General features: G+C 47.4%; 1 protein-coding gene across 6 annotated transcripts in view; it reads left to right on the forward strand.

Annotated features, from left to right (window-relative positions):
* The window catches only part of DOCK11 (dedicator of cytokinesis 11), a 76,881-nt gene that overhangs the window by 17,969 nt on the left and 34,701 nt on the right, over positions 1 to 24,211 (forward strand). For 4 of the 6 annotated variants that reach the window (XM_079318842.1, XM_079318845.1, XM_079318844.1 and 1 more), the window contains exons 5-26: positions 187 to 256; positions 2,534 to 2,629; positions 5,604 to 5,738; positions 6,735 to 6,912; positions 7,351 to 7,430; positions 7,837 to 7,920; positions 9,766 to 9,906; positions 11,515 to 11,721; positions 12,015 to 12,137; positions 13,074 to 13,156; positions 14,618 to 14,740; positions 14,920 to 14,996; positions 15,494 to 15,678; positions 15,826 to 15,891; positions 16,064 to 16,156; positions 16,556 to 16,679; positions 17,858 to 17,979; positions 18,364 to 18,450; positions 19,682 to 19,771; positions 21,276 to 21,394; positions 22,960 to 23,029; positions 23,844 to 23,969. In XM_079318842.1, coding sequence (XP_079174968.1) covers positions 187 to 256; positions 2,534 to 2,629; positions 5,604 to 5,738; positions 6,735 to 6,912; positions 7,351 to 7,430; positions 7,837 to 7,920; positions 9,766 to 9,906; positions 11,515 to 11,721; positions 12,015 to 12,137; positions 13,074 to 13,156; positions 14,618 to 14,740; positions 14,920 to 14,996; positions 15,494 to 15,678; positions 15,826 to 15,891; positions 16,064 to 16,156; positions 16,556 to 16,679; positions 17,858 to 17,979; positions 18,364 to 18,450; positions 19,682 to 19,771; positions 21,276 to 21,394; positions 22,960 to 23,029; positions 23,844 to 23,969 — 2,479 coding nt within the window. The remainder of the gene's footprint in view (positions 1 to 186; positions 257 to 2,533; positions 2,630 to 5,603; positions 5,739 to 6,734; positions 6,913 to 7,350; positions 7,431 to 7,836; positions 7,921 to 9,765; positions 9,907 to 11,514; positions 11,722 to 12,014; positions 12,138 to 13,073; positions 13,157 to 14,617; positions 14,741 to 14,919; positions 14,997 to 15,493; positions 15,679 to 15,825; positions 15,892 to 16,063; positions 16,157 to 16,555; positions 16,680 to 17,857; positions 17,980 to 18,363; positions 18,451 to 19,681; positions 19,772 to 21,275; positions 21,395 to 22,959; positions 23,030 to 23,843; positions 23,970 to 24,211) is intronic. The other 2 variants (XM_079318843.1, XM_079318847.1) reach the window with 1 other exon arrangement.

Here is a 24,211-nt window from a genome sequence, read left to right on the forward strand (position 1 = left end):
AATTTCCATGAAATACACTCAGAACTTAGCTTTCCCCAGCTGTAAGGAGCTGTAGGTCTTTTGAATTCTATCTCCTGTGCTCTGTAGCCTGCAGTTTGGCTGTTGTTTCTGGATCCAGCAGCAGCTGCTGGCTCATACAACCCTCATGTTCCATTCATTAAACATGAAAATGTGTTGTGATTTCAGCAAATCCTTTAGGCCAGACAAGATTCCAAGCCATGTGTTTGAAATTGATGAAGACTTTGAAAAGGATGAGGTAAGGAGAAGGTTGTTTTTTTGTTTTTTTGTTTTTTTAATGTGTTCCTGTTAAAAGGCAGGAATACATAAAAAAGTTAATTTCACAAAGCAAAGCCAGAATTCAGTTCCTAGGAGCAGTTTTCTGGTAAGATGCTTTCTGCTGTGAAAATGAGATCAAAAGTGAGGCAGTGATTTATTTCAAAGTATGATGAGATAATCTCTTGGAGCCAAGGGTCTCCTAAGTTATCTGGAAGATTAGTCATATTTCTCATGGCTTTTTCCCTTGAAACAGAGCATCATAGGAGGAGGGAAAAAAGGAAGCCAAGTAGTTACTAAGGAAAGTTCTTCATGTCCAGAACTAAAACTGGGCAGTCTGTTTTTCAACTACACTGTGATTCTGGGCTTCTTCTCTTAGAAATTATTGTGGTTTGCCACATAACCTGCAATTTTGCATCAGTCACTTTGACCCACCATCTGGCAGTGTGTCAGCCCAGCTCTGCATGTTCTGTGCTGGTGCTGGAGGTGTTGGCTCCCTCTGGAAGTTGGCATCTCTGTGCTCAGCTGGCACCAGGGGAGATTTGCAGCCCTGGAGCTCCTCTGTGGGGTGAGCTGGGGGCTCTGCCAGCTGGGACTTCTCAGACCTGGTGGTTATTTTGGATGGTGCAGGTGCCATGTTTCCTGCCCATGCCTATCTCATTGCTACAGAAGGGATGGGCAGTGTTTTTCTGTGTCAGGTACCACATAGAGATTAATCCATGCATGTGATATTAGGAGGTTTTTGTTTATGGAAGGAAGGGTTTAGCCCAGCTGTTTAAAATTCCCATGGCACCAATATGTTGCTGCTGTGGAACTTGCAGAGGAAAAGGGAATTTTGTTGCAGAGCTGAAGAACTGGAGAGGCTGTTTCATGCACATGACCAGGGTTATGTCCCAGCACACCTCAGGTCTGGACTGCATTGGCTTCTTTGTGAATGGAAACGTTTTGTCAAGTTTGACCTTAATATTTTTTTTGCTATGTTGTTGGTTTGCATTACATCAGTAACTTGAGGTGCTTCCTCTTAAAAAATATCTGCTCTGGGCTGGAGACATTGCTGTGCACTGTTATCAGCCTGCTACTGAAAAAGCAAAAGGACAAAAATACACTATCAACATTTGGAGACCTTTCTTCTTCTGGCCAGTGTCCCAAATACTCAAACAAGAGAAGTTACTGAGGTTTGTTGTGGAAGAGGGTTCCAAGTGCTTTCACAGATGTTTTGACTTTTATATCTTTTGGCATGGCCATATCTAAAGGGTTCTGTTACAGTTTCCCGACAGAGCATTTGCATTAGAATTGTGTAATGGAAATTCAATTAAAAGAAATCTCTTGATAAAAGAGGGTGAACCATTATAAAGGAGAAATCACGGGTTGTTTTACCCAGGGAAATAAAGTATCAGAAGACTTAAGGAAGCTAGACATGAGAGGAGTGAAAGGCTGCCCCTCTGGATGCTGCAGCTCTGTAACCAGGTTTTCATGGCTCAACAGAGGCAGGCTGGGGCTGCCTCTGTGCTGAGTCCCTGGAAACCCCAGGGTGAGATTTTTTCATCACTTTGGGCTCTCATTTCCCTCCTCAGTGAAGGTCATGCTTAGGTATGATTGGAGAGCCATTCTTTCTTCCTGGGACCATGGGACAGGAGCAGATGGAAACCCTGTCTGGTGTGCCAAGAGCAGCCTGGTTGAGTCACTTCAAACTTTGTGGTTTGATAAATGTGAAATCAGCCAGTTACATTGCAGTTATTTTACTGGGGTTTGGTGGTTTTTGCTGAAATATAAAATGTCAGAATGACAGAAGGAAATGTCAGAATAATTTCTGAGTTCTTCATTTTGCAACTTCCTAAACAGACCAACTTGAAAATTTCCATCTTCCCCAAGTTTTGAAATACTGCATAAGAGCCAACAGGCCTCATTGTCTCATTGCCAAATCACTGTGCAGCTCTATCAGAATAGGTGTAATATTTCTTTTTTTTAGAGGTGACCCAATCTAGCCTGTTTTGCCTCTTTATTGAAAAGGAATATCCCTGGGTTTTTTTGTTGTTGTTTTTTTTGTTTGTTTGTTTTTTGTTTTTGTTTTTGTTTTTTTTTGCAATAGCACTGTATGCAGAGCTGTTCCTGTTACACATTCATTCTACGTGTCACAGTATTGCTGTGGTTAAAATGGTATTGCTTTCCAGGGTGGACAAATCCTTTTGTCCAAGGGGAATTTCCTGTGGGAATCAGTTTACCTGACCTCCTCTTTTTATCATTGTTTGCTGTCTTTCAGGATTCCTCTTCCCTGTGCTCACAGAAGGGTGGTGTGATAAAGCAGGGCTGGCTGCACAAAGCCAATGTCAACAGCACCATCACTGTCACCATGAAGGTGAGTTTGGTCCAGGCACTCATGCACAAGGCATGAGGGGGAGTTCAGGCCACATCTCCAAAGCTCCCAGGAGCTGGGTTGGGGTTTGGATGGGCATCTGCCCCCCTTGTATCCCATGGTGACTGGAAAAGCCAGTCTGGCAGAGTTTTTGGCCCTCCCCAGCATGTGAGACTGATGCATGTTGGACCATGACTGGCTGACCAGAGAGGTGGAGCATGTTTCAGTAAAGCAAGATTGTTTTGTGGGTCAGCAGCTGAGGCCCAGGAGAGAAAGGGAACTGGGATAAGTGAAACAGCTGCCCTGCAAAGACAGCTTTCTGAATTGATAGTTTCCTTGCTGGTTGGAAACACGTAGAGAGGCCAGCTTTAAAATAAAATGATAAATCTTTGCTTTTAAAGCAGGGCTGGTATTACTGAGATGTAGCAGTCATTACTGACCTGAAAGCAGCAGCTGCCTTGTCTCCTGCTCTCTGCTCTTCCTAATCCAGTGTGACATTGCTTAGACTGTGCAGAGATTTTTAATAGTTCCACCACAGGTTTTTGCTGTGGCAAAGAGCCTGTCTGCTGTCCCACCATGCAGCTGCCTTGTCACAGCACAGAGGGATTGTTGGGGACTTGTGCTCAGTGGTACAGCTGAGGGGTGGCTGCAGCAAGGCTGATCTGTGAGGATATATTTTTTAAAAGTCTCAAAAAGCCCAACTGTTCCAAGGCTTGATTCCATGCTTTCAAGAGAAGTGGAACAGGAATGTTCATAGGGATAATTTTAATTTGAGTTTTAAAATGGGCTTGAAGGTGATAGACAGAAAAGGATTTTCTGATCCTCTGCTTTTCCAAGCAATCTTAAAGCAACATTTTTCCCTGAAACTGCTGGAGGCAGTGTCATTGGTTCTCTGAGTAGTCAGTTGGGTCTGTTCTAGTCTGAGCCTCTGGTGGCATTGATCTCAGAGCCCTGCACCTCAGACCTGCCTTTCAGAGAACTGCACTGCACTACCCTGGCTACAGTTCAATTAAGATCCAGAGTCTCCAGTGAAACTCTGATATCAGAGTACTGAGGATCAGTAGCTGTTCTCTGAGGTGTGTCTTACAAAGCACCTCTAAGGCACATGTGAGCCTGCCAAGGACTTCCACCATCCTCAGCCTTCTCCCCACTTGGAGAGGCTGCTGTGATGTGTCCCCCTGGTGACTCTGGCTCTTTGCTGAGCCCCTGGTGCCTCACACTGCTGCTGAGCTTGTGCAATGTGCTGAGCCACAAGCAAACTCTCATTAGGCTGCAGCTGCCACCCTTTATTTCAGAGCATCCTTTCCTTTGCAGAGCTGCCCTGGCTTGGTTCAGCTCTCCCTGTCTGGTTTGCAGTGTGTTGGTGGCCAGCACTGCAACTACATCAGGATTGTCCTGTCCTTCTTTGCTCAAAAGCACTTCCCAGCTCTCTAGCCATCCCTCTGCAATCTCAATGCTCACCAGCAGCACCTGCAGCCTGATCAGAGGGGATGCTCCCTCTGCTCACAGGTTTATAGTGTTAATTTCAAATTATCATCATCTTCTGACAATGATTTCTGACAGCAGTGTTTGCACAGGGGGAAGATCACAGGAATAGTGTTTGCTGTTTGATTCTGCTCTGTTGCTTTTGAACAGAGTTCAGCAAATGCAAAATGTTTAGCATGAAATCCCATAACCACAAGGGATATCACCCCTGTAATATCTAGAGAGAGATCTGTCATGGGTTTCTGTAGCATCCACTGCCAACATTCCTGAAATTGCTTCAGTGAAGTGCTAAATCAGTGTTTAGGCTGGATTAATGCTTCACATCCTTAGCTTTCCATTATCTTTATGCTCTGTTGAGCTAAAGGTTTAGTTAAATCTTATAAAACTTAAAGTTCAGCAATCCGTGGAGCATCTCTACAGCTCATTAGTCATCCAGATGATGCCAGAGGTTGCCTCTCAGAAGGGATGGTTACAGTTCAGGGCACAATGCTCCATCCCAGGTCTCTGCAAGTGAGAGGGTTTGCTGAGCATGTGCTAGTGTCAGTAATGATAGAACCAGGAAATTACTTGTAATCTCCCCTATAGGATGAAAAATTCTGTGTTTATTCATAGATCTTCCAGGTGGACAGAACAGTAGAAATACTTGCAGTGCTGCTTGGCCCTGGCTTCCTTCATGGTTCTCCTAACTCAGATACCCAGCAACTGTGAAATGCACCCTGCTCCTTACAGCATATGGTGCTACCACAGTTCCTGCCAAAATGTTCTCCTGAATTGTAGTCCGGTGTCTTTTGGCTGACAAGCATGAAGGAAGATGTTCAGAGATACTGGAGAGCTTTTTTTCCTTCATGAAAAGCAATAGAACAAACACAGGAACACTTCTAAGATTACTGGTTCTTGATGTAAGAATTGGACACTAACCCAAAGGCAGTTCATGAAAATAGATTTGTTTAAAAAAAAAAACCCAAACCCAAAGCCACAAGAAACCAAAGCAGTTGAATGGATTGCATTGTCCCTCAGCTTGCATTTGAGTGCTGGGAATTTCCATATGTCTGTTCCTAAGTCTTCCAGACAATTGCTTTGTAATTCTAACTGGGTCTGTATGAAAAAGGCTCTGGAAATACCTGCTCTAGGGTGGGATGGATCTTCAAGTAGTGTGCTGATCTGAATTTACTGTGCATCATTGCTGTGTAAAGATAAATGAGGCTGGAGCCAGCTGAGAGATGAGCTCTCTCTAAAGCCCTGGGGCATTGCTTCAGATGGGCAAACTTACAATAACCACAAGGGCATTAAAATTAAAGAAGATGATGGAAATATCTCTTTGTAAAAGCAAACCATATTCAAATGGGTGAATCTGCAACACTCCAGGGTCAGCAGTGTTTCATGTTACAGTATTTTCTCAATAGCAGGGAGGGCAGATATGGAAACCATGATTCTGGTTTGTGTTGTACAGCACAGTGAATACTTGCCTGAACAAGAATTTGTATTTTTGCAGGTATTCAAGAGGAGGTATTTTTACTTGTCACAGCTCACAGATGGCTCCTATATTCTGAATTCCTACAAAGATGAGAAAATTTCAAAAGAATCCAAAGGCTGCATTTTCTTGGATGCTTGCAATGATGTGGTTCAGGTAGGTGTCCTTTCTGTGTGGCTCTACATGGACTCAGGGGTTGCTGGCTCTGAGACAGGCATGGAATTGCAAACTAACCCAAAGCTGGTCAGCTGAGTGATCAATAGACCAGTAAGTAAATGATATTGCTTTATCTGGGGCACCTTCCTCCTCTAATTGCTGCTTGTACCAGCTTCTTGTTTCTGAAGCTGTATCTTGGTAAGTCCATACCAGCATGCAGTCCTTTGGAATTTAGGACCTGCTCACTGCTCATAAGGTTTTAGGAACAGGTGTTTGTACAGGTCTAAATCCTGGATTTTCTTAGCTGTGCTAGAGTGAAGTGCAGCAGTGGATTGCTGCTCTGCCTTCTGCTCTTGCTGTCTCTGCAGAAGCTTCGAGCACTGAGTGTGGTGCAGGGCAGCTTAAATTACCCCAGTGGTTTGCTTCAGCATGGATGAGTCAGAGCTGTGAGTTCCCATTTATCTTTCTGAGCACACTAAAAGCAGTGTGCACACACCTCAGTGATGGATGGGATGTACTTCCCAAGTTGCATCAGATTTGCCTTGGTTTCTGGTTGGAAAATGCTTTTTAAAGGCCATCACAGCTCCAAAAAGCTGCATTGTACCACTTTTTTTTTTTTTTTAAGATGGATATCTCTAAGCATCCCAGAGTGCAGCATTACTTACCATGCCAGACAAATCCAGTTCCTGGCTTCTCTGGGTAAATATTAGAGGTCTGATGACATCAGAAGGAGCCTGTTCCTGCTCCTTGGTGCACTGTCTGTGCTTCAGGCTGGCTTTGCTTCACTCAGAGTAGCTGGCCATGGACCTGTGCACTGCTGAAGCCACACAGCCCTCTGTGATTGCAGCTGTGTCAGGGAGGGTGCCTGCCTTGTATTTGGTGATATTTCAGCTCAGGATGGTTTCCAAGAGAGGAGCTGTGTGGCAGGTACTGTGCTGGGTTGCAGATGCAAATGTAATATAAATGTCCTGTTTGTTTATTTGTTTGTTTGCTCAGTGTCCCAAGATGCGCCGCTATGCATTTGAGCTGAAGACAATAGACAAGTACAGCCACTACCTTGCAGCTGAAACTGAGCAGGAGATGGAGGAATGGCTGGTAACTCTGAGGAAGATCATTCAGAGCAATACTGAGAGCTTGGTGCAAGAGAAGAAAGATGCTGTGGAGTCTGTGCAAGGTCAGTTTGCAAACAAACACCTCCCTTCTCCAGCAGGGTGCAAGCAGTGTGCCTGGAGAAGTGTATACTGTACTGCATTTACAGCAAGAATTGTGGCTGACACACAGTGTCATGCAAAGGGGCTTAGTATAACATAGATGATGTCTGAGGAATAAAAGTGGAGGGAAACATGACCCTTCTTCTGGATGGGAAGTCCATGGCAGAGTTTCAAGGCTCCTGGAAAATTGGCTCTGTGCTGAAGTTCTGCTTTGGACAGACCTAGCAAACTGTAATAGGACACTTTGATACTGGTAATGCTTGGAAAAATCTCACTCCCAAGGAATGGAAAAGTCTCTGTAAACTGTTTCTGTGCTATTGTTAGCAAATACTGCAGGATGCTTTCTGGCAGAGCAGTGCTCCTGCAGTTGTTTTGAACATCTGTTTCTTGTGTCCTTGCAGATGATGAATCAAGCACACAGGGAAAGTCAGAGAACATCCTGGAGAGCCTGGAGAGAAGCATGCATCCAGAGCTGATGAAGGTACTGTGTTTTTCAGGATCACCCTCCCCACTCACAGCTGCTTCTGTCCAGCTTATCTGGGAGAGAGTTTTCTATTTGCTGTGTCTCCAGCTCTGGGGGAGCTGGGCAGGCACCAAATCCTGGTGGGGGTCTCTGTTATCCCACCTGTCTGCCCCATGGATAGAGCCCCATGGTTTGAGGGTGTGTGTTTCTCACCTCCAAGTGTGGTTGCCTGCATCTGCCTTTTTCCTTCAGCACAGCCACATCTCTGCACTGTCCTTGCACCATGCCAGTGCTTTGCATCAGCTGATGTATCACAAAGGCAACCTGAAAAATACTTATTTTGTTTTGACTCAGTTCTTTCCCAATAATGAGTGTTTGCCTCTGTGTGGCCAGGCACTAATATCAATGCCTTCCTTTGTCCTAGTATGGAAGAGAAACAGATCAACTAAACAAACTGAGCAGAAATGATGGAAGACAAAACATCTTTTCTTTTGACCCAGAAGTCCAGGTAAACATTCCCACATTTGCCAGTGTGAGGTTTTGCTCAGTGTGCCTCCCTCGTCCCTTGCATGGGCACAGGAGCAGAAGCAGCATGTTTTCCAGTGGAGAACAGCCCATGTTCCTGTCAGTGACAGCAGAATGAGATGTCAGTGCTCAGATACAGGGCAGGATTGCAGCAGCCCCACTCAGGGGCCTCATCCAGGCATTTCTGTGATGAATCTTGAGGTTGCTGGATTTCAAACCACATTTTCTCTGGGGCTCTGAGAAGTTCTCATGCTTGCAAGAAGAAGCAGTAGAGGAGGTGTTGCATGGGTACCTGCAGTGCTGTGTGGGATCAGGAGCAGGGAGCATGGCACAGGCCATGACAGGGATTTACAGGAAGAGCCTCAGTCTTCAGGGAGTTTTCAAATATAGGGACAGACAAACTGAAAAAATACCCTGTGCTGGCCTGAGCACTGGAGTAAGGGGTCATTGTTTATTGGCCTGTTTTCTTCTTGGCTTTGAACTTGAATTCTGAGCCAGAGTTCAGGTGTGAGATTTCATTGGAATGAGCTGCAATTGCTAACAGAGTTTTAGGGAACTGTTCCAGGGTATGTCATTGTTTCTGGTTCTCCTTCTGGTTTGGCATGTTCACACCTGTAAAATAGAACATTCTGGTTTAACAAGGAAATGTAATTAGCCTTTTAAAGGTTTAGTTGTACAAAATGAGCTTTTCTCTTGGCAGTTCTTTAGAGTCTAACAGGAGGAAGATAAGCATCCAGGAGACTTTTTGGTTTCTTTTTTTTTGTAAGAGAAGCTCTGAGAAGCTTCCTATATTCTAGTCAGATAATAAAAACTGAAATATTACTCAGTGTGGAGCATCTAATATAACTTATTTTACCTAACCAAGTAGTTAGTCTGAATTCATTGCCCTCTTTCTATACCCAGACACTTCATTCTGGTGTGGGTCAGTTGGATCTGCTGTAACACCAGGCATTCAGAGTCTTTGCTCCAGTCAGTGCTGGTACATGCACACTGGTATGCCTGGTGAGCAGGAACCTGCAATGAACTGTCCTGATGAAAAGAAGATAAGGGAAACAAAAATACCTGCTGGCATTTAGGGGTGTTTGGTGTCCCCAGTGCCCAGCACAGTGAGTGTGTTGAAGGCTGAGGGTCTTTGGCTGCAGGTGTGCCTGCTCTTTGAGGAGGGTGGATGTGGAGGCACAGACCAGGTGTGGGTGTTCTGGGTTAAGAGGGAGTTGATATATATATTTATATATATATATATATAATGATAATATATATAATAATATATATTATATGTAATGTGTAATGATAATTGAGCCTGTTTGTATTTCCCAGCCAGACACTCTTTGCTGTTTCTACCCATCCCAGTTACTGCTGTGCTGCTGGACGTGCCTTCCACTTTGAAATGTTGTTCACAATCCCCATGTGCCTTCTCTCTATTTCCAGCACAGGGGCCATCTCTAACCCAGTCATACCTCCATGGTGGAAGCTACTTTTCTGATTGTAACATTGTCTTGTGTTCTGCTTTCTTCCCCAAGCTCTAAGTGGTGTTTGGGAAGATCCCCTGGGTTACAGCAAAGCAGGAAGGAACTGAAATAATTCTGAGGTTTAGTTTGCTGTGCTCTATGAAATAGGTTGCTAAAAATGGATGCATACCCATGAATTCATGTCTTGGATACCTCTGTGTAACATTATCAAATTGCACTCGTTTGTGAATGTCTTGTACCTTTCAGGCCACTTAAAAAAAATCTGATAAAGATAGTATTGGCAGTAATGTGATCCCTTAACATTATTCAGGGGTTGTTTTCTTTTATAATGAGACGAGGTTTGTTTGTTTGCTGTCTAGAGACTCGATTTCTCAGGGATTGAGCCAGATGTGAAGCCTTTTGAGGAAAAGTGCAGCAGGCGCTTTGTGGTTTGCTGCCAGGACTTCTCCCTCAACCTCCTTGCCCAGCTGAGTGACAGGGCAGAAGAAGGACCCACCAATGTAAGGGGAGCTCCACCATGTCCTGCTTTGTCTTTTTTCCCTATCACCAGCAAGAAAATACCTTTGCAAATTAATCTGTGTGGTTGAAACAATGCCAGTTTGCTATGAGCACCAGTGGGACCTGGCCAGTGGTGACTGCTGGCCCAGAGTCATTGCAGGATTGGTTTGCCTGGGTATTTTGGTGTTCCAAAAATGTGTTTGGGGACAGGGTCTGTGCTAACAGAAACTGAAACTGCTGGGAAACATGTGGTTCAGGGGCACAGGGAGTGGGGAGTGTGTGTCTGCCAAATTCTGCACCCCTGTGAAAGTCCTGTTGGTAAAGGATTAAGCTCCATCTCTAAACCTCTCATGGCTGTGTTTTTATTTCATTTCCCCTAATGGCAAGGGATTTCCCTGTTCTGGAACCTTCTGACTCCCAGCCTAACTCTATTCACAGTTACTTTATTATATGCATTTGTTATTGTGCCAAAGTTGTGACTTAGCCAAAAAGCTCTTGTGTTTTCTGAGCCTCTGATGTCTGTAGACAGCTATCACATCTCACCTCAGCCTTTGTTCTGCTGGGCTGAACAGACCAGTCTCCTCCAGTCTTTCCTCCCAAAACAAAATCCCTGTTGTCACATCCTGTGCTTGCTCTGGCTGGAGTCAGCCCATTCTGCAGGGGTGCAGAGCAGCAGGGGGGCAGAGGCACCAGCACTGCCCATCTCTGCTGATGCTGCCCTGTCTGATGCCTGGTAGAATCACAAAGGCTTTTTTGTGATGTTTTCATATTGGCAGCACTGAGACACAGCACCAGGCTCAGTAATTCCCAGCAGATGGATGCATTGCTAATAGCAAAGATTTTTGTTATCTGTTCTCAATCAAGTCCAGAGTGAGACTTAATCAGCACATTTTCAGCATTGATGTAATGCCTCCAAGTCATGCTGGAATGTCTTGGGCATGCTACAGTGTTATCAGGCCTGCATTTTTATCTTTCTATGGATGCATGCCTACTAGGATGTTTGAATTAGAAATACATGAATTATTGCCACTTGCCTGGTGCTGTCAAGGTCAGTAGCTACAAAGCAGTTGGCAGATTTTGCACATGCATTTCCTCAGCAGTGTCAGCCTGTATTTGAGCTCTCCTGGCTTGGAGAGCTAACTTTCTTCCCTGGGATAGCATCTGAGGCACATTTTGAGTGTCACAGTTGAGCCATCCAGAGCTGATGGACTTTGGAAAATAAATATAGCGATCTTTAGCAGGTGATGATAAACACCCTAAGCTGATTTCTTATTGCAAAATGATAAGCAGCTCCAATAAATTGAGTCCATATTTTCTTCCTGACTTCATACTTTACCGTTTATGTAAAATACAGATTTCATTCTTTATATTTCATGTAGCTTTGTTCAAGCTGACTGGATCAAAATGCAAGAAGGTGCAGGAAAAAATGGATCTGTATATTTATGAAGCAAATAAACATGGATTGTGTGTCAAATGCTGCTGTACCAAACTAAAGGAACAAACAGAAGCAGAAGGTTCCAGTTTCCTTATCAGGGACAGCAATGCATGTTGATACTCTTGAGCCTGTGCCGTACATTTCTTATGACACACATATTCAATAAAATTTCCAGGTTGAGCCCTTTTTCCTAAGCTTGGCCCTATTTGACCTGAAAAGTAATTGCAAGATTTCAGCTGACTTCCACGTGGACCTGAACCCCCCCTCTGTGCGGGAGATGCTGCTGGACTGGGAGCCCAGGGCAGGGGACAGCCAGGGGCACTGTGCTGGCCAGAGCCTTGTGCACGGGGTGCCTGAGTCCTGCCTGCACTACATCAAACAGGTCAATGTCTCCCTTTTCCTCATTCTGTGTCACTGCTGAGGCTTTGTGCCTTTGGGGTGTGTTGTTATCCCTGTGTGGTAACCAGAAGGCTTTTCTCTTGGGTTTGGTGGAAGCTGCTGTGCAGGGCTCGCAGGCAAAGCTCCAGGGAGAGTTTGCCAGGGCTTGGCTGTGCTCAAGGCTGGTGAGCCCCTGTGGCTGTGCCCAGGGCAGGGTGTGTGGGGTGTGGAAGGGCAGTTGGATGGTCAGAGCCCGTGGTGCACTCTGCTGTGTGACAGCTGCTGCCTCTCTTGCAGGGGGTGTTCTCTGTGACCAACCCACACACTGAGATCTTCCTGGTGGCCCGTGTGGAGAAGGTGCTGCAGGGCAGCATTGCCCACTGTGTGGAGCCCTACATGAAAAACTCAGACCCAGGGAAGGTACTGCCTGCCTGGGGCCATGGGAGGGTCTGAGGGATGCTGTCTGCTGCTGCAGGGGCTAGAGTGGGCTGAAACATGGGTTGTTCTGCAGCTCTCCAGTTTCTTTCTGGCAAATTCAGTCTTTGTCTATTCTGTTTGCACTGTTCCCAGGCTGGGTTCAGTGGGGCTGTCCTGGAAGACTTGATTTCTTCCCCTGGAAAGAGTCAAGCATTTGGGGCCAGATCTTTCCCCATTACACTTCAGCAAGCCAAAGCCTGGGCTGGCAGGAAAAAGTAGGATACTTCATCCCCAGAATGAAGTGTTTGCATAGAATCATGGAATCCTTTATCTTGGAAAACCCCTATAAAATCATTGAGTCCAACCATTAACCCAGCACTGTGAACCCCACCACTAAACCATGTCCCTAAGCACCATATCTACATGTGTTTTAAATACTCTACCACTTCCCTGGGCAGCCTGTTCCAATGCTTGACAACCCTTTGAGTGAAGAAATTTTTCCTGACATCCAAGGGAGAGGCCCTTCTGCTGCCCCAGCATCAGTCTCTGCATCCAGGTGGAGCTGCTGCTGTCTTGTTGCAGCCAGTCAAGACTAGTTTCTGAAAAGCCAATTATAGAATACCCGATAATGATGGCATTCTTCACTTTGAAAGTCAGTTTTGGAAAATAAACCAATGCCCTTTGGTAATAGAGCACTAATAGCCTGACAGTTCAATCCTGGGGGGGTTTAACATGACTGCCCACAACGTTTGCTATTGCTTTGTGAAGTCCCAGCTGTAGGTGGTGTGTAGTGACAGACAGGGATGTCTGTCAGCTGCGCTGGTGCCTGGGGAGCAGATGGAGAGATGCTCCTCCCTGGAGGCTGCAGCACCTTCACTGCTGTTCTGGGGTAGCACCAAGGTGCTGGCTCACACTGACTGCCTCTCTCGTGTTTTGCAGACTGCCCAGAAGGTGCACAAGGTGGCCAAGCAGGTGTGCAGCCGTCTGGGCCAGTACCGGATGCCCTTTGGCTGGGCTGCCAGGTCAGTGCCTGGGGCTGGGCTCTGCCCACACTGGGAGCTGCTGCTGCTGCTGCTGCTCAGAGTGACCTGGACATGGCTGGGCAAAGGGCCAAGTGACTGAAGTCACTGAAGTTGCAGCTGAGGGCAGAGTTCGGTTCCAACTCCCAAGAAAGGATTGGGATTGGCCTGAAATGCTCTGTCTAGAATTAGAAACAAAATATTAAAAAGTAAACAGTGCTAGGGCTGGGAAGGCAGTAACCTTCCTACTGACCTGTAGCTACTGGTATTAGGACAGGACATTCCTGGTCCCATGCTACCAAGGGAATCACTGCAGAAGTTCCCTCCTGGCACCAGCCATTGCCAGGACAGGATGAGAGCAGAGGGCTTCCCAGCCTGGCAGTGGCAATCACACAGGGTTTGTTTTCTATCTTAAACTCTGCTTTAAGTGATGTTCTTGGGAATGGCTGGAGGCAGTGATCCCATTCCCTTGCTGTTCTTTTACTGGGACTGATGCCAGTGCTAATTCTAAGTCTCAGTCAGAGGAAATTGAGATCCTCTAGTGCCTCCTAGTGCTGAATTGTGTTTGGTGCTGGCAGAAGGGCTGGGAATGACACGGGAGCACAGAAAGCTGTCACGGTGGGCTGGAGTTTGGGGGTGTACCTCTTGCCATGTGTATTCCTGAACTGGATGTTCCTGTGATGTTGGCTGCTCATCTTTGAGATGGTGGCTTTGGGATGCAGCTGGATCCTGGGAGCCAGCACTCAGCCTCTTCCAAGTGGACCCTCACTCTAATGCTGGGCTCTGGGTGGGAGATGACTTAGACTGGCTTCAGGTTTGTTCCTGCTGGGTAAAGAGCTGCCTCTGGACACCAGGGAGCTGAGTGGGCTGGTGTGGGGAGCTGTATTGCTCTGCATCCCTGGAACATTTCCCCTGTGGGTCTCAGAGGGCAGTACTTGCACAGAAGGAGAGCACAGATGCTTTAATGTTCTTATTACACACAGCCATTATTTTCAAGGGCAGAGATGCTGGTATTCATCCAGAACAGAGTCCAGTCTCCTGCTGTGGCTTCAGGAGGAAGCTGATGCATGTCCCCAAATTGATTTCTATCATGCTGTCCTTTCCTAGAAGGATTTCTATGCTCTGACCCTGTTGCAAGTGGGATGCTTTACCACTAGGTGTTAGTGGGAGGGGATGGAAATGTGTTTGTGACTGTAGACCAAGCTTGGAAATGGGCTGAATGTGTCCTGACCTGGCTGGAGAGGGGGGAATGGGTAATGATGTCCCTGTGATTTCATGTGACAATTGCAGCCTGGGTGGGGTCTAAGCAGCATGTCAGGGTGGGAGAGCAGTCAGGTTTGAGGTGCTGGGAGCAGTCACAGGCCAGTGAACCTCTTGCCTGATGAACTGCCTTTCAGATCTGTCAGAACCTTGGTGTCTGTATGGTTACCAACATTTAGAAAATACATCTCTTCTTTTCTGCAGACCAGTTTTCAAAGACTCCCAGGGCACTCTTGATGCTGATGGAAAATTCTCGCCCCTGTACAAGCAAGACAGTGGCAAACTCTCAAATGAAGATATGTTGAAGCTTTTAGCTGAGTATAAGAAGTAAGTGTGAGAGACTGGTGCAGGAGCTGGGCAGGCATTTTAGCATACATTTTTAAACAGTCAAGTGTAAGTCTGAGATGACAATTTCTAAAATACTTGGAGGGTAGCAAAAAATGCTGATGATGTGCTCAGTACCTGAGCTTTCAAGGTTCACTCTTGTTCCTTTCTCCCCAACACAGACCAGAGAAGACAAAACTGCAGGTCATTCCAGCCCAGTTAAATATCATCATCAAAGACATCCCACTCGACTTCACAAGTAAGGATCTTGATCTTAGCATAGATGCTGATGGCCTTGGGAGTTAATGCTTTTAGGGGGGATTTTGCTGTTTCATTAACAAGGGTATCTCAGGGCTGATATGAGAAATGAGTAATTCAACACAACCACTGACTTGCAAGTCTTTCTGATGCCTTCTGTGGAGGAGATGTGGTCCAAGTGCAGAGATTTACCTGAGGGATTGATCTGCTTAAAATTTGGCCATCACATTCTAAATCCAAAGGCAGCCAGCTGCCTGCTCTTGCATCAATCTCATATGACATTTTTGATCCATAACATTGTAGGGCTTTACAAACATGATCAGTGTGATTCTTTACCTTGCATTTAAAGAAAATGAAGCAAAGAAAGGACTTGTGATGTATTCAGTGTCATTCCACAGGCTTTTGGCAACTCCTGTCACAGGTTATGTAGGCTTATCTCCTGTCCAAAAGGCTTTTCTAGTAGCCCTAATTTTTTTTTCTGTTCTTATTCTCTTACAGATTGTTTCACAGCTTCTTATGTTCCTATAAAACCTTTTGAGAAGGACTCTAAAGATGTTGCAGTTGAAGTGGAGGAGCTTGTCCCAGAAGTTGCGAAATACTGCTACCCCTTCACTGTCTACAAAAACCACCTCTATGTCTACCCCTTGCACTTGAAGTATGAGAACCAGAAGGTGTTTGCAAAGGTGAGGGACCTGGGGAGTGATCTGGGGAGGGACCTGGACAGGGAGCTGGGCAGTGATCTGGTGAGGGACCTGGGGAGGGATCTGCAGCCAGCTTGGTGTGGGCTGGAGTGATGCTGCTGCTTATCCTCCTGTTCTCTCCCATTTCAGGCAAGGAACATTGCTGTCTGTGTTGAGTTCAGGGATTCAGATGAAGCTGATGCCAGGCCACTAAAGGTGGGTTAATGTCACCTGGTATTGGGGCTGCCATTTGGCCACTGCTGGGTGTTCTGTACCAGCCAGGCTGAGCAGGCAGGAGTAAAGCACTGAGTTTCCATGATCACTGGTTAATTTGGCCAGCTGATTTTGGGTGGCAGGACCCTGAGTGCAGCTCTCTTTGTGTTTGCAGTGCATCTATGGCAAGCCTGGGGCCCCTCTGCTGACCACAAGCGCGTTCGCGGCCGTGCTGCACCACAACCAGAGCCCCGAGTTCTATGATGAGGTAAAAGCAAAGTCTGGCAAACAGCAGATTTTCCTGGATGCCACAATGCCAAGGGGCTTTTCAGGATGCCTCTTTTTCCAGGGCTGGGTGAAATATGGGTAAAGATAACCACCAGCCCTTTGCCTCAGCAGAAGGGCTCAGCAAAGCCAGAGCCTTTGTCAGTTTTTAAATGTCAGTTTGTTTTCTGCTGTCTTTACTGTCACGCTTTGTGCACTCCAATCACACACCCCCATTAATATGTAATGTTGCAAATGTGATGAAAATGTTAGGAGTTATTTAAGATGAGTAAGAATGTGTCTCGTGTAACTGCATACAACATAACATTTGTGAAATGAAATAGAGCTAAAATATTACTCCACGACTAAAAATACAGTCTGATCTATCATGATATCATTTTAGATTAAAATTGAGCTTCCAATTCACCTCCATCAAAAGCATCATTTGCTTTTCACCTTCTATCATGTCAGCTGTGAAATTAATACAAAGGCAACATCGAAAAAACAAGACACCGTTGAAACGCAAGGTATGTTCAATGCTTAAATTACTTCTGTTGGAGTGTAAAAGGCCAAGATAAAATAAATGTAGGGACATGAAAAAAATGCGATTAACATACCAGCCTATCTGAATTTTCTTTTCTAAAAGCAACCTAATACAAAATTGCAGGTCTAAAATGGAATAAATTCCATGTTTTTAATTTATATTAAATCTCAAATTTCTGCTGCAGTCTGACAACTCTTCCTGTATGTTCCTGACTTGACTTGCACAAATGTGCTGTTGTCAGGCAAGTCACCAGTAAAATCTTGCTGCAAGATCAGGATCTCAGGGGCTGATCCTGCCAACACAAGGCATGTGCACACCTGGGTCCCACTGGTTGGGAAGCCTTTCCCTTCATCCAGTCCTCAAAGGAGCCTCATCATGGTGCACAGCCATGGCTCACACTCTGCTCCTGCCCCTCACACCCACTCCTGCTCTGTGCTGTGGCTGATTCCCTTCACCAGGTAAAGGGTGCTTTAGTGACACTGATGTGATTGATCCTTTGCTGAAGCCACTTGCACAACTACAGTTTTGGAACTTCCTGGGGTGAGACAGAGCTCTGTGAGCTGCCCATGTACAGTGAGCGTGTGCTCATTCTGACAGAGCTCAGACACAGCTGCCCATGTACCAGTGTGTGTGTGCTGGCTCAGACACAGCTGCCCATGTACCTGTGTGTGTGTGCTGACTCTGACAGCCCAGGCAGGGCTGCCCAGGTGCCTGTGTGTGTGTGTGCTGGCTTTGACAGAGCCCAGGCAGGGCTGCCCCCATACCTGTGTATGTGTGCTGGCTGTGACAGCCCAGGCAGGGCTGCCCATGTGCCTGTGTGTGTGTGCTGGCTGTGACAGCCCAGGCAGGGCTGCCCAGGTGCCTGTGTGTGTGTGCTGGCTGTGACAGCCCAGGCAGGGCTGCCCATGTGCCTGTGTGTGTGTGCTCACTCTAGAGCTCAGACACAGCTGCCCATGTGCCTGTGTATGTGTGCTGGCTGTGACAGCCCAGGTGCCTGTGTGTGTGTGCTGGCTGTGACAGCCCAGGCAGGGCTGCCCAGGTGCCTGTGTGTGTGTGCTGGCTCTGACAGAGCCCAGGCAGGGCTGCCCAGGTGCCTGTGTGTGTGTGCTGGCTGTGACAGCCCAGGTGCCTGTGTGTGACCTGCTGCCATGGTCTCTGCAGTGGGGTTCTGCTGGGCGCCGCTGCTGAAGGACGGGCGCATCCTCACCCTGGAGCGGCAGCTGCCCGTGTCCTCCTGCCTCCCCCCCGGCTACCTGGGCCTCGGGGACACCGACTCACGAAAGGTAGGAAGGCTGTCCCAAAGGGCTTGAATGCAAAAGGAAGAGGAAAGTTGAGCTTTTGTTACCACTGCAAATTCTGGGTTTCTGTTGGTGCTTTGCTCAGCTGTAAAGATCTCTGCTGCAGGGCACCCCCAAAGATTAAAGTTCTTAGGGATGGGAGAGAGGGCACCTTTTATTCCACTTTCTCTGGTTATGCAGGTTGCAGAGGGTATTCTGTGGCAGGCTGGGCTCGTGCTCTGTGTGTGTGTTTTCATGGGGAAGGTGGTGTTTGTGCTGGGGTTGAGCCCCTTCTTCCACCCCAGCCAGTACTTTCTGACCTGGTGTCTGCACAGAGCCACCTTCTCACCACAGTCTGAAACCAAGTGCTTGGATGTTGTCTGTTCACAGCAGCCCAGCGTGGATGCAAAGTGGGTGGATGGAGCAAAGCCACTGTTTAAAATCAGAATCCATTTGGACTCAACCATTTACACCCAGGTAAGTCAAACATCTTAAGAACTTCCAGCACAAATGCAAAGGAGAATATTTCTGTGTCTCTACTACAGCTAAGGCATGGGTGGTGTGGGAAAGAGGGCCCTGGTTTGCAAAGCAGCACTGAGATCCTTCTGAAGCAGCATGGCTGGGATTACTTGCAGGGATCTGCTCCTTGGCTGGGTGAGATGAGACAGTTGTGTGATGGAATGAGCCTAGGGAGAGGCTGATGTTTCCTTGGCCAGTTGCACTAAAACTGGCAGGACCAAGGAAACATTGGAGCAAATGACCTGCTTCAGTGATGCAGAAGAGAGAAATGGTGGATGTGAGAGGTTTCTCCAAACTGTAAAATCATTAATGTTGAAAAGACCTCTAAGATCATCAATTCCAAGCTAGTATTAGACTTTTTATTAAGTTTTTTTTTTTAAAAAAAAGTTCTCTAACAGCAGCAGATGCAAGGAAACAGTCCTGGTTTCCCTTTAAAAGCAGTTCAGGCTGTTTGACCAAGTCCTAGTGTGTTCTGCTGTCTCATGGTGGACTTGCCTAAGTTTTATGTGATGTGCAGCAAAGATCCCCAGCACATCCTCTAGGGCACCTCCTGTCAGCACTGCTCCTGGGGGAATGCCCTTGGCTGGATGTCATCAGCTACATTTACATTCAGAACAGCATCTAATTCTGTTTTGGAGATTTACTGATTCTGTATTGCACTGAGAGCAGCATAGTAGTTGTACTTTCCACCAAATTACATTTCCAGATGCTTTTCAGACTTAAATAACCTAGTAATTAAATCTAACCTTGAAGAAGGAGGGAGAGTAATGGGAAGGAGAGTCTGCCACAGATGGACAGTATGAGGCTGGTGATGCAGGTTGTGAGGTGATGCAGTTTCTGTGAGCAGCAGCTGCTGAGAGGGTTTCTGTTTCTCCAGGCCAGTGTTGGTTGGGGATGGGGGCTCAGGGTAGTTCAACCACAGGAGAATTTTAACACTGCTGGAAGTTTTGTGCTTATTATTGAGGTTAGTTGGGATCCAGGGGCTGAGCAGTGGATGGGTTTGCTGGAAAAGACAGAGGGCAGCCCTGGGAGATGGCAGCTGGGGATCAAAAGCCACTGTCAGGGACGTGGGGTTTGCTGGTGTTGGTGCCCACTGCTGCAGGTAACTCAGCACATTTCCAAGTGCAAGCAGCAAAGTAGGGGCTGAGAAATGTTGAGGCTGCTGAATTGATCTTTTTGTCTCTTCCAGGACATGCACTTGCACAAATTCTTCCACTACTGCCAGCTGGTTCAGGCAGGAGCTAAGGAGGTGCCAGGAGAGCTGGTTAAATACCTAAAGGTGAACACTGCTTGTTCCTGGGCTTCATTTGTGTTTTTGCAGACTGCCAGCAAGTACCCAGAGCCCTGCCCTGTGGGAACCTTGCTGGGCCAGTGCATCAGTACCCTTACTTTTGCTTTATCCTGTCAGATGGGCTAGTATTTAACTGAAATAGTTTCTTCATGTCCCTACATTCATTTTACCTTGTCAGACAATTTTCTGTGTGCTGCTTCCCTCTGCCTTCCACAAGGGATAAAGCAATCATGTCAGCATTGGTCTGCCATGCTGATGGCAAAGCTCTCCCCTGGTGGACTCACACACTCCTCCCTTGCTGCTCTAGGTTGGATTCAGCCCTTTAAACTGTAGCACAGTTCCTTGTTTTCTAGGAGCCCCTTTGAAACAGGAGGGTTTTTTTCAGGCTGAAAAAGATTCATGGGATTGTCAGCCAGTTAAATTTGAGCAGAGGTGACCTGTGACCTAGACCCAGCTCTTGGTAATGACTGCAGCATGAGTAAGGGCTTTGGAGCAGGTCCAGCAAGGGCTTCTGCACGGAATATTATTCTTGGCTATTTACTGTGATGTTTCCTTCTATAACTGCCTGCTTTTGAGAATGGTGCTGTAGCAACAGCTCCACTTTCAGTGGTGAGGATGTATCACCACAGGGTTGCTTAATGTGTGTCAGATAATGTATAAATATGTTAAGAAATAGAAATAATAGCAGATTTTGAAGCCAAGCACTAAAACCACAGTGGCTTTGTTGTGAGCATTTTGCCAGGTCCCAGTCCTGCCAAGCCCCAGTGCAGCCTGCAGACAGGGTGATAGGTATGTGCTGACCACAAGTGAGAGATTCTTAACCACCACCACCACCTCAATAATCTCAGTAATTTAAATAGCTAGATACAGATTTAAAAACCTTTCATTAGATTTGCAGGTTTGAAAACTGAAAATGAAACATGCTATCTTTCCTAGATTCATATCATGAGCTTCAGGCACAAGAACTCTGTGAGATTGGTGGAGTGTGTGTGCACAAGACAATCCTGACCTTCACCAAGTGCCTAAACTCCACTTTCAATAGCAAGCTATGCTCTTTGAAAAGTCTCTCTGAAAGTCATTGGGCAGCAGTTTTTCATGCTCCAGAGGCATTTGTGGAAATGGGACTTCAAAAAACTGCCACAAGTGATGAGAAGACTTAAAGGCAAAACTTCAGCCTTTAATTTTGGGCTTTTCAAATCAAATAATAGCATGTGACCTCTAATTAAGTCATAGCTGGCTGGACACATCTGAGAGGAGTATCTGCCAGGAGTGACTTATGTTGCTGCCTGAAGGTTTTCAGCTGGGATCTGTCAGCTGGAAGGAGGCAGCAAGTTCTGCAATGAGTCCAAGTTGCCTGTCCTCGAGTGGGCTGAAGCATTTCCACACCCTGAATCCTTTGCAAATCCTGTCCCATTGCCACAGAATTGTCTGTAAACGTTTAACATCTGCAACATGTTGAACTAAGTGTCTGTGTTTTGAACATCTGTTTTAGTGTTTGCACGCCATGGAGATCCAAGTAATGATTCAGTTTCTACCTGTAATTCTTATGCAACTATTTAGAGTCCTCACCAACGTGACACAGGAGGATGAAGTAGCTGTCAACTGCACCATGTGAGTCTTGGGTGAACCATCCAGTGACAAATGCAAAGCCACAGGTGGCAGTGCAGAGCAGGGTCTGTGCCCCAGTACAGGGTGCTAGGTGACAGCTCTGGCTGTCCCCTGCTGCTGTCTACCCCTGCATCATCTGGGTGGCATGGGGACATTGTGGGGTTCTTGTCCTGGGAGTGGTGTGAGGAAAAACGTGGTGCTTTAAAGATACTCCTGGTCTGTTTCTCAAAAGGGAAAGGGTTTGGTGGCTCTGGGAGCTGAGTTGTTGTTGTATCTAAAGGCTGCAGAGTGCCCAGGTGTGTCCCAGCTGCAGTCAGCAGATGTGGGGAGCAGTGTCCTGGTCTCATCCCAGCACTGCTGTCCCTGGTGTCAGCACTGCCCTGGGGCTGGGTGTGGCTGCTGCAGCTGAGCCCCAGAGGGCAGCATGGGCTGGGCACTGCAGGCTCCAGCAGAGCACCTGCCCCACCTGGGCAGTGACCCTGGAACCAGAGATGGGCTGAAACAAGCCCCCCATCCCGTGGTGCTGCCTCAGTGCCCAGGGGGTGCTGCATGGCATCCTCCCCTGGGCCAGTACAGGGCGTGCAGAGTGTCCCAGGGCATCCTGCTCCCATGGAACTGGAGGCTGGAGGCTGAGCCCTGGTCCCCAGGGATGTGGTGCCTGCTGCAGTCACAGCCCTGCACTGGATGATGTGGGTCATGAGAACTTTGTGGAGCTCTTAATTCCACTCTGTTTGAAGCACCAGAGGGTGAGGACAGGGGAACAGATGACCCCAGGTACCTGTTGGGTGACCACCTCCCACTTCCATTTCCAGAGATTTTTATCAAAGCTTGGTCTGGTTCTTTCCAGTTGTCAGTAGCTTTCTGTTTAATAACATGCCTTTTCTCATTGTATTTTCATAGTGGAATTTAAAACCCACTTTATCTGATAAATGGCTTGTAAACTCCTCCTTTGTGGTTTGGCCTGTCGAGTCTGTGACAACATGCAATAGTTTGTTGTTCCCTCTGGCTGGGATTGGAATGTAAATCCCCACTAGTGGCTGGGGAAACCAGGCTCTTTCTGCCTTGATCATCTGCCTAGGAGTGAGTCCAGAGGACTGGTGTGTTCTCCAGGGTCTGCTTGACCTTTCCACACTACAAGGCAACAGCCCAAAATAATCCAGGGCATGTAACAAGAAGCATATGATATAAATAAAGTAAAAGAGAAAAGAGGAGGTTTCCAAAATGAATAAATTCAGGGGATGCAAGGAGGTATCAGATTGTAACAATGGACAATGTTCCATCTCACCTCCTCGTGCAAGGATTCTGGAGTGTTGAGTCAGCTTGCCTGAGTGATTCCTGGGCCAGCACAGAAGTGGAGAAGAGGCTTTGGGCTCCTCATCTGAGGGCTTTGAGCAAGGATGGTGCAGGAGCTGTGTGGGGGTGCTGGCCTGCAGGAACTGTCACTCTGCAAATCAGGCTGTGCCAGCAGTGAGGCTTTTGGGGTGGAACAGGATGGGACACATGGGTGTTGCCAGCTTTTGTCAGCTAGAGGAACTTGTGTGCTGAACACAAACCACATCTCTCCCCAGGGTTCTTCTGCACATTGTGTCCAAGTGCCATGAGGAAGGTCTAGACCACTACCTGCGCTCCTTCATCAAGGTCAGTGGTGGCACAGTGCCCCTGGGCACTCTCAGGGTGACACACACTGCCCCTGGGCACCCTCAGTGCTGGCACAGTGCCCCTGGGCACTCTCAGGATGTCACTCTGCCCCTGGTCACTCTCAGTGGTGTCACTCTGCCCCTGGGCACTCTCAGGGTGTCACTCTGCCCCTGGGCACTCTCAGGGTGTCTCACTCTGCACCTGGTCACTCTCAGGATGTCACTCTGCCCCTGGGCATTCTCAGTGGTGTCACTCTGCCCCTGGTCACTCTCAGTGGTGTCACTCTGCCCCTGGGCACTCTCAGGGTGTCACTCTGCCCCTGGGCACTCTCAGGGTGTCTCACTCTGCCCCTGGGCATTCTCAGTGGTGTCACTCTGCCCCTGGTCACTCTCAGGATGTCACTCTGCCCCTGGTCACTCTCAGGGTGTCTCACTCTGCCCCTGGTCACTCTCAGGATGTCACTCTGCCCCTGGTCACTCTCAGGGTGTCACTCTGCCCCTGGTCACTCTCAGGATGTCACTCTGCCCCTGGTCACTCTCAGGGTGTCACTCTGCCCCTGGGCACTCTCAGGGTGTCTCACTCTGCCCCTGGTCACTCTCAGGGTGTCACTCTGCCCTGGGCACTCTCAGGGTGTCTCACTCTGCCCCTGGGCACTCTCAGAGTGTCACTCTGCCCCTGGTCACTCTCAGGGTGTCTCACTCTGCCCCTGGTCACTCTCAGGGTGTCTCACTCTGCCCCTGGGCACTGTCAGGGTGTCACTCTGCCCTGGGCACTCCCCTGGGGCAGCCAGGCTGATCTGCTGTTCTTGCCTCAGTACGTTTTCCGGGCTGAGAAGCCGAGTGCCAAGCAGGCGAAGATGACCCACGAGATCCTGGTGCTTGCCATGGCCACCATCTTGAAGCAGTCTGCAGATTTTCTAGCCATCAATAAACTACTCAAGGTGAAGTATTGGCAGTGTTTGGCCAAGGGTAGAGGGGAGGAAAAGGGGGTCTGGTACAAAACCCAACACTTTCCCCATCTCAACCCACTGCATCCACTTCTTTGAGGTTCTCCCCTTAAAACAGAGATGAATTCTTGCAGGGAACCTCTGTTTAGGCATGGCAGGAGACAGCAAAAGTCTGTTCATTTTGCCAGTTTTACCTGTTTTCCTCAAGCCACACCTGGAGGGTGATTCATGGGAGG

This window comes from Erithacus rubecula (assembly GCF_903797595.1).
Source record: "Erithacus rubecula genome assembly, chromosome: 15".
In the NCBI taxonomy this organism is placed as follows: Eukaryota; Metazoa; Chordata; class Aves; order Passeriformes; family Muscicapidae; genus Erithacus; species Erithacus rubecula.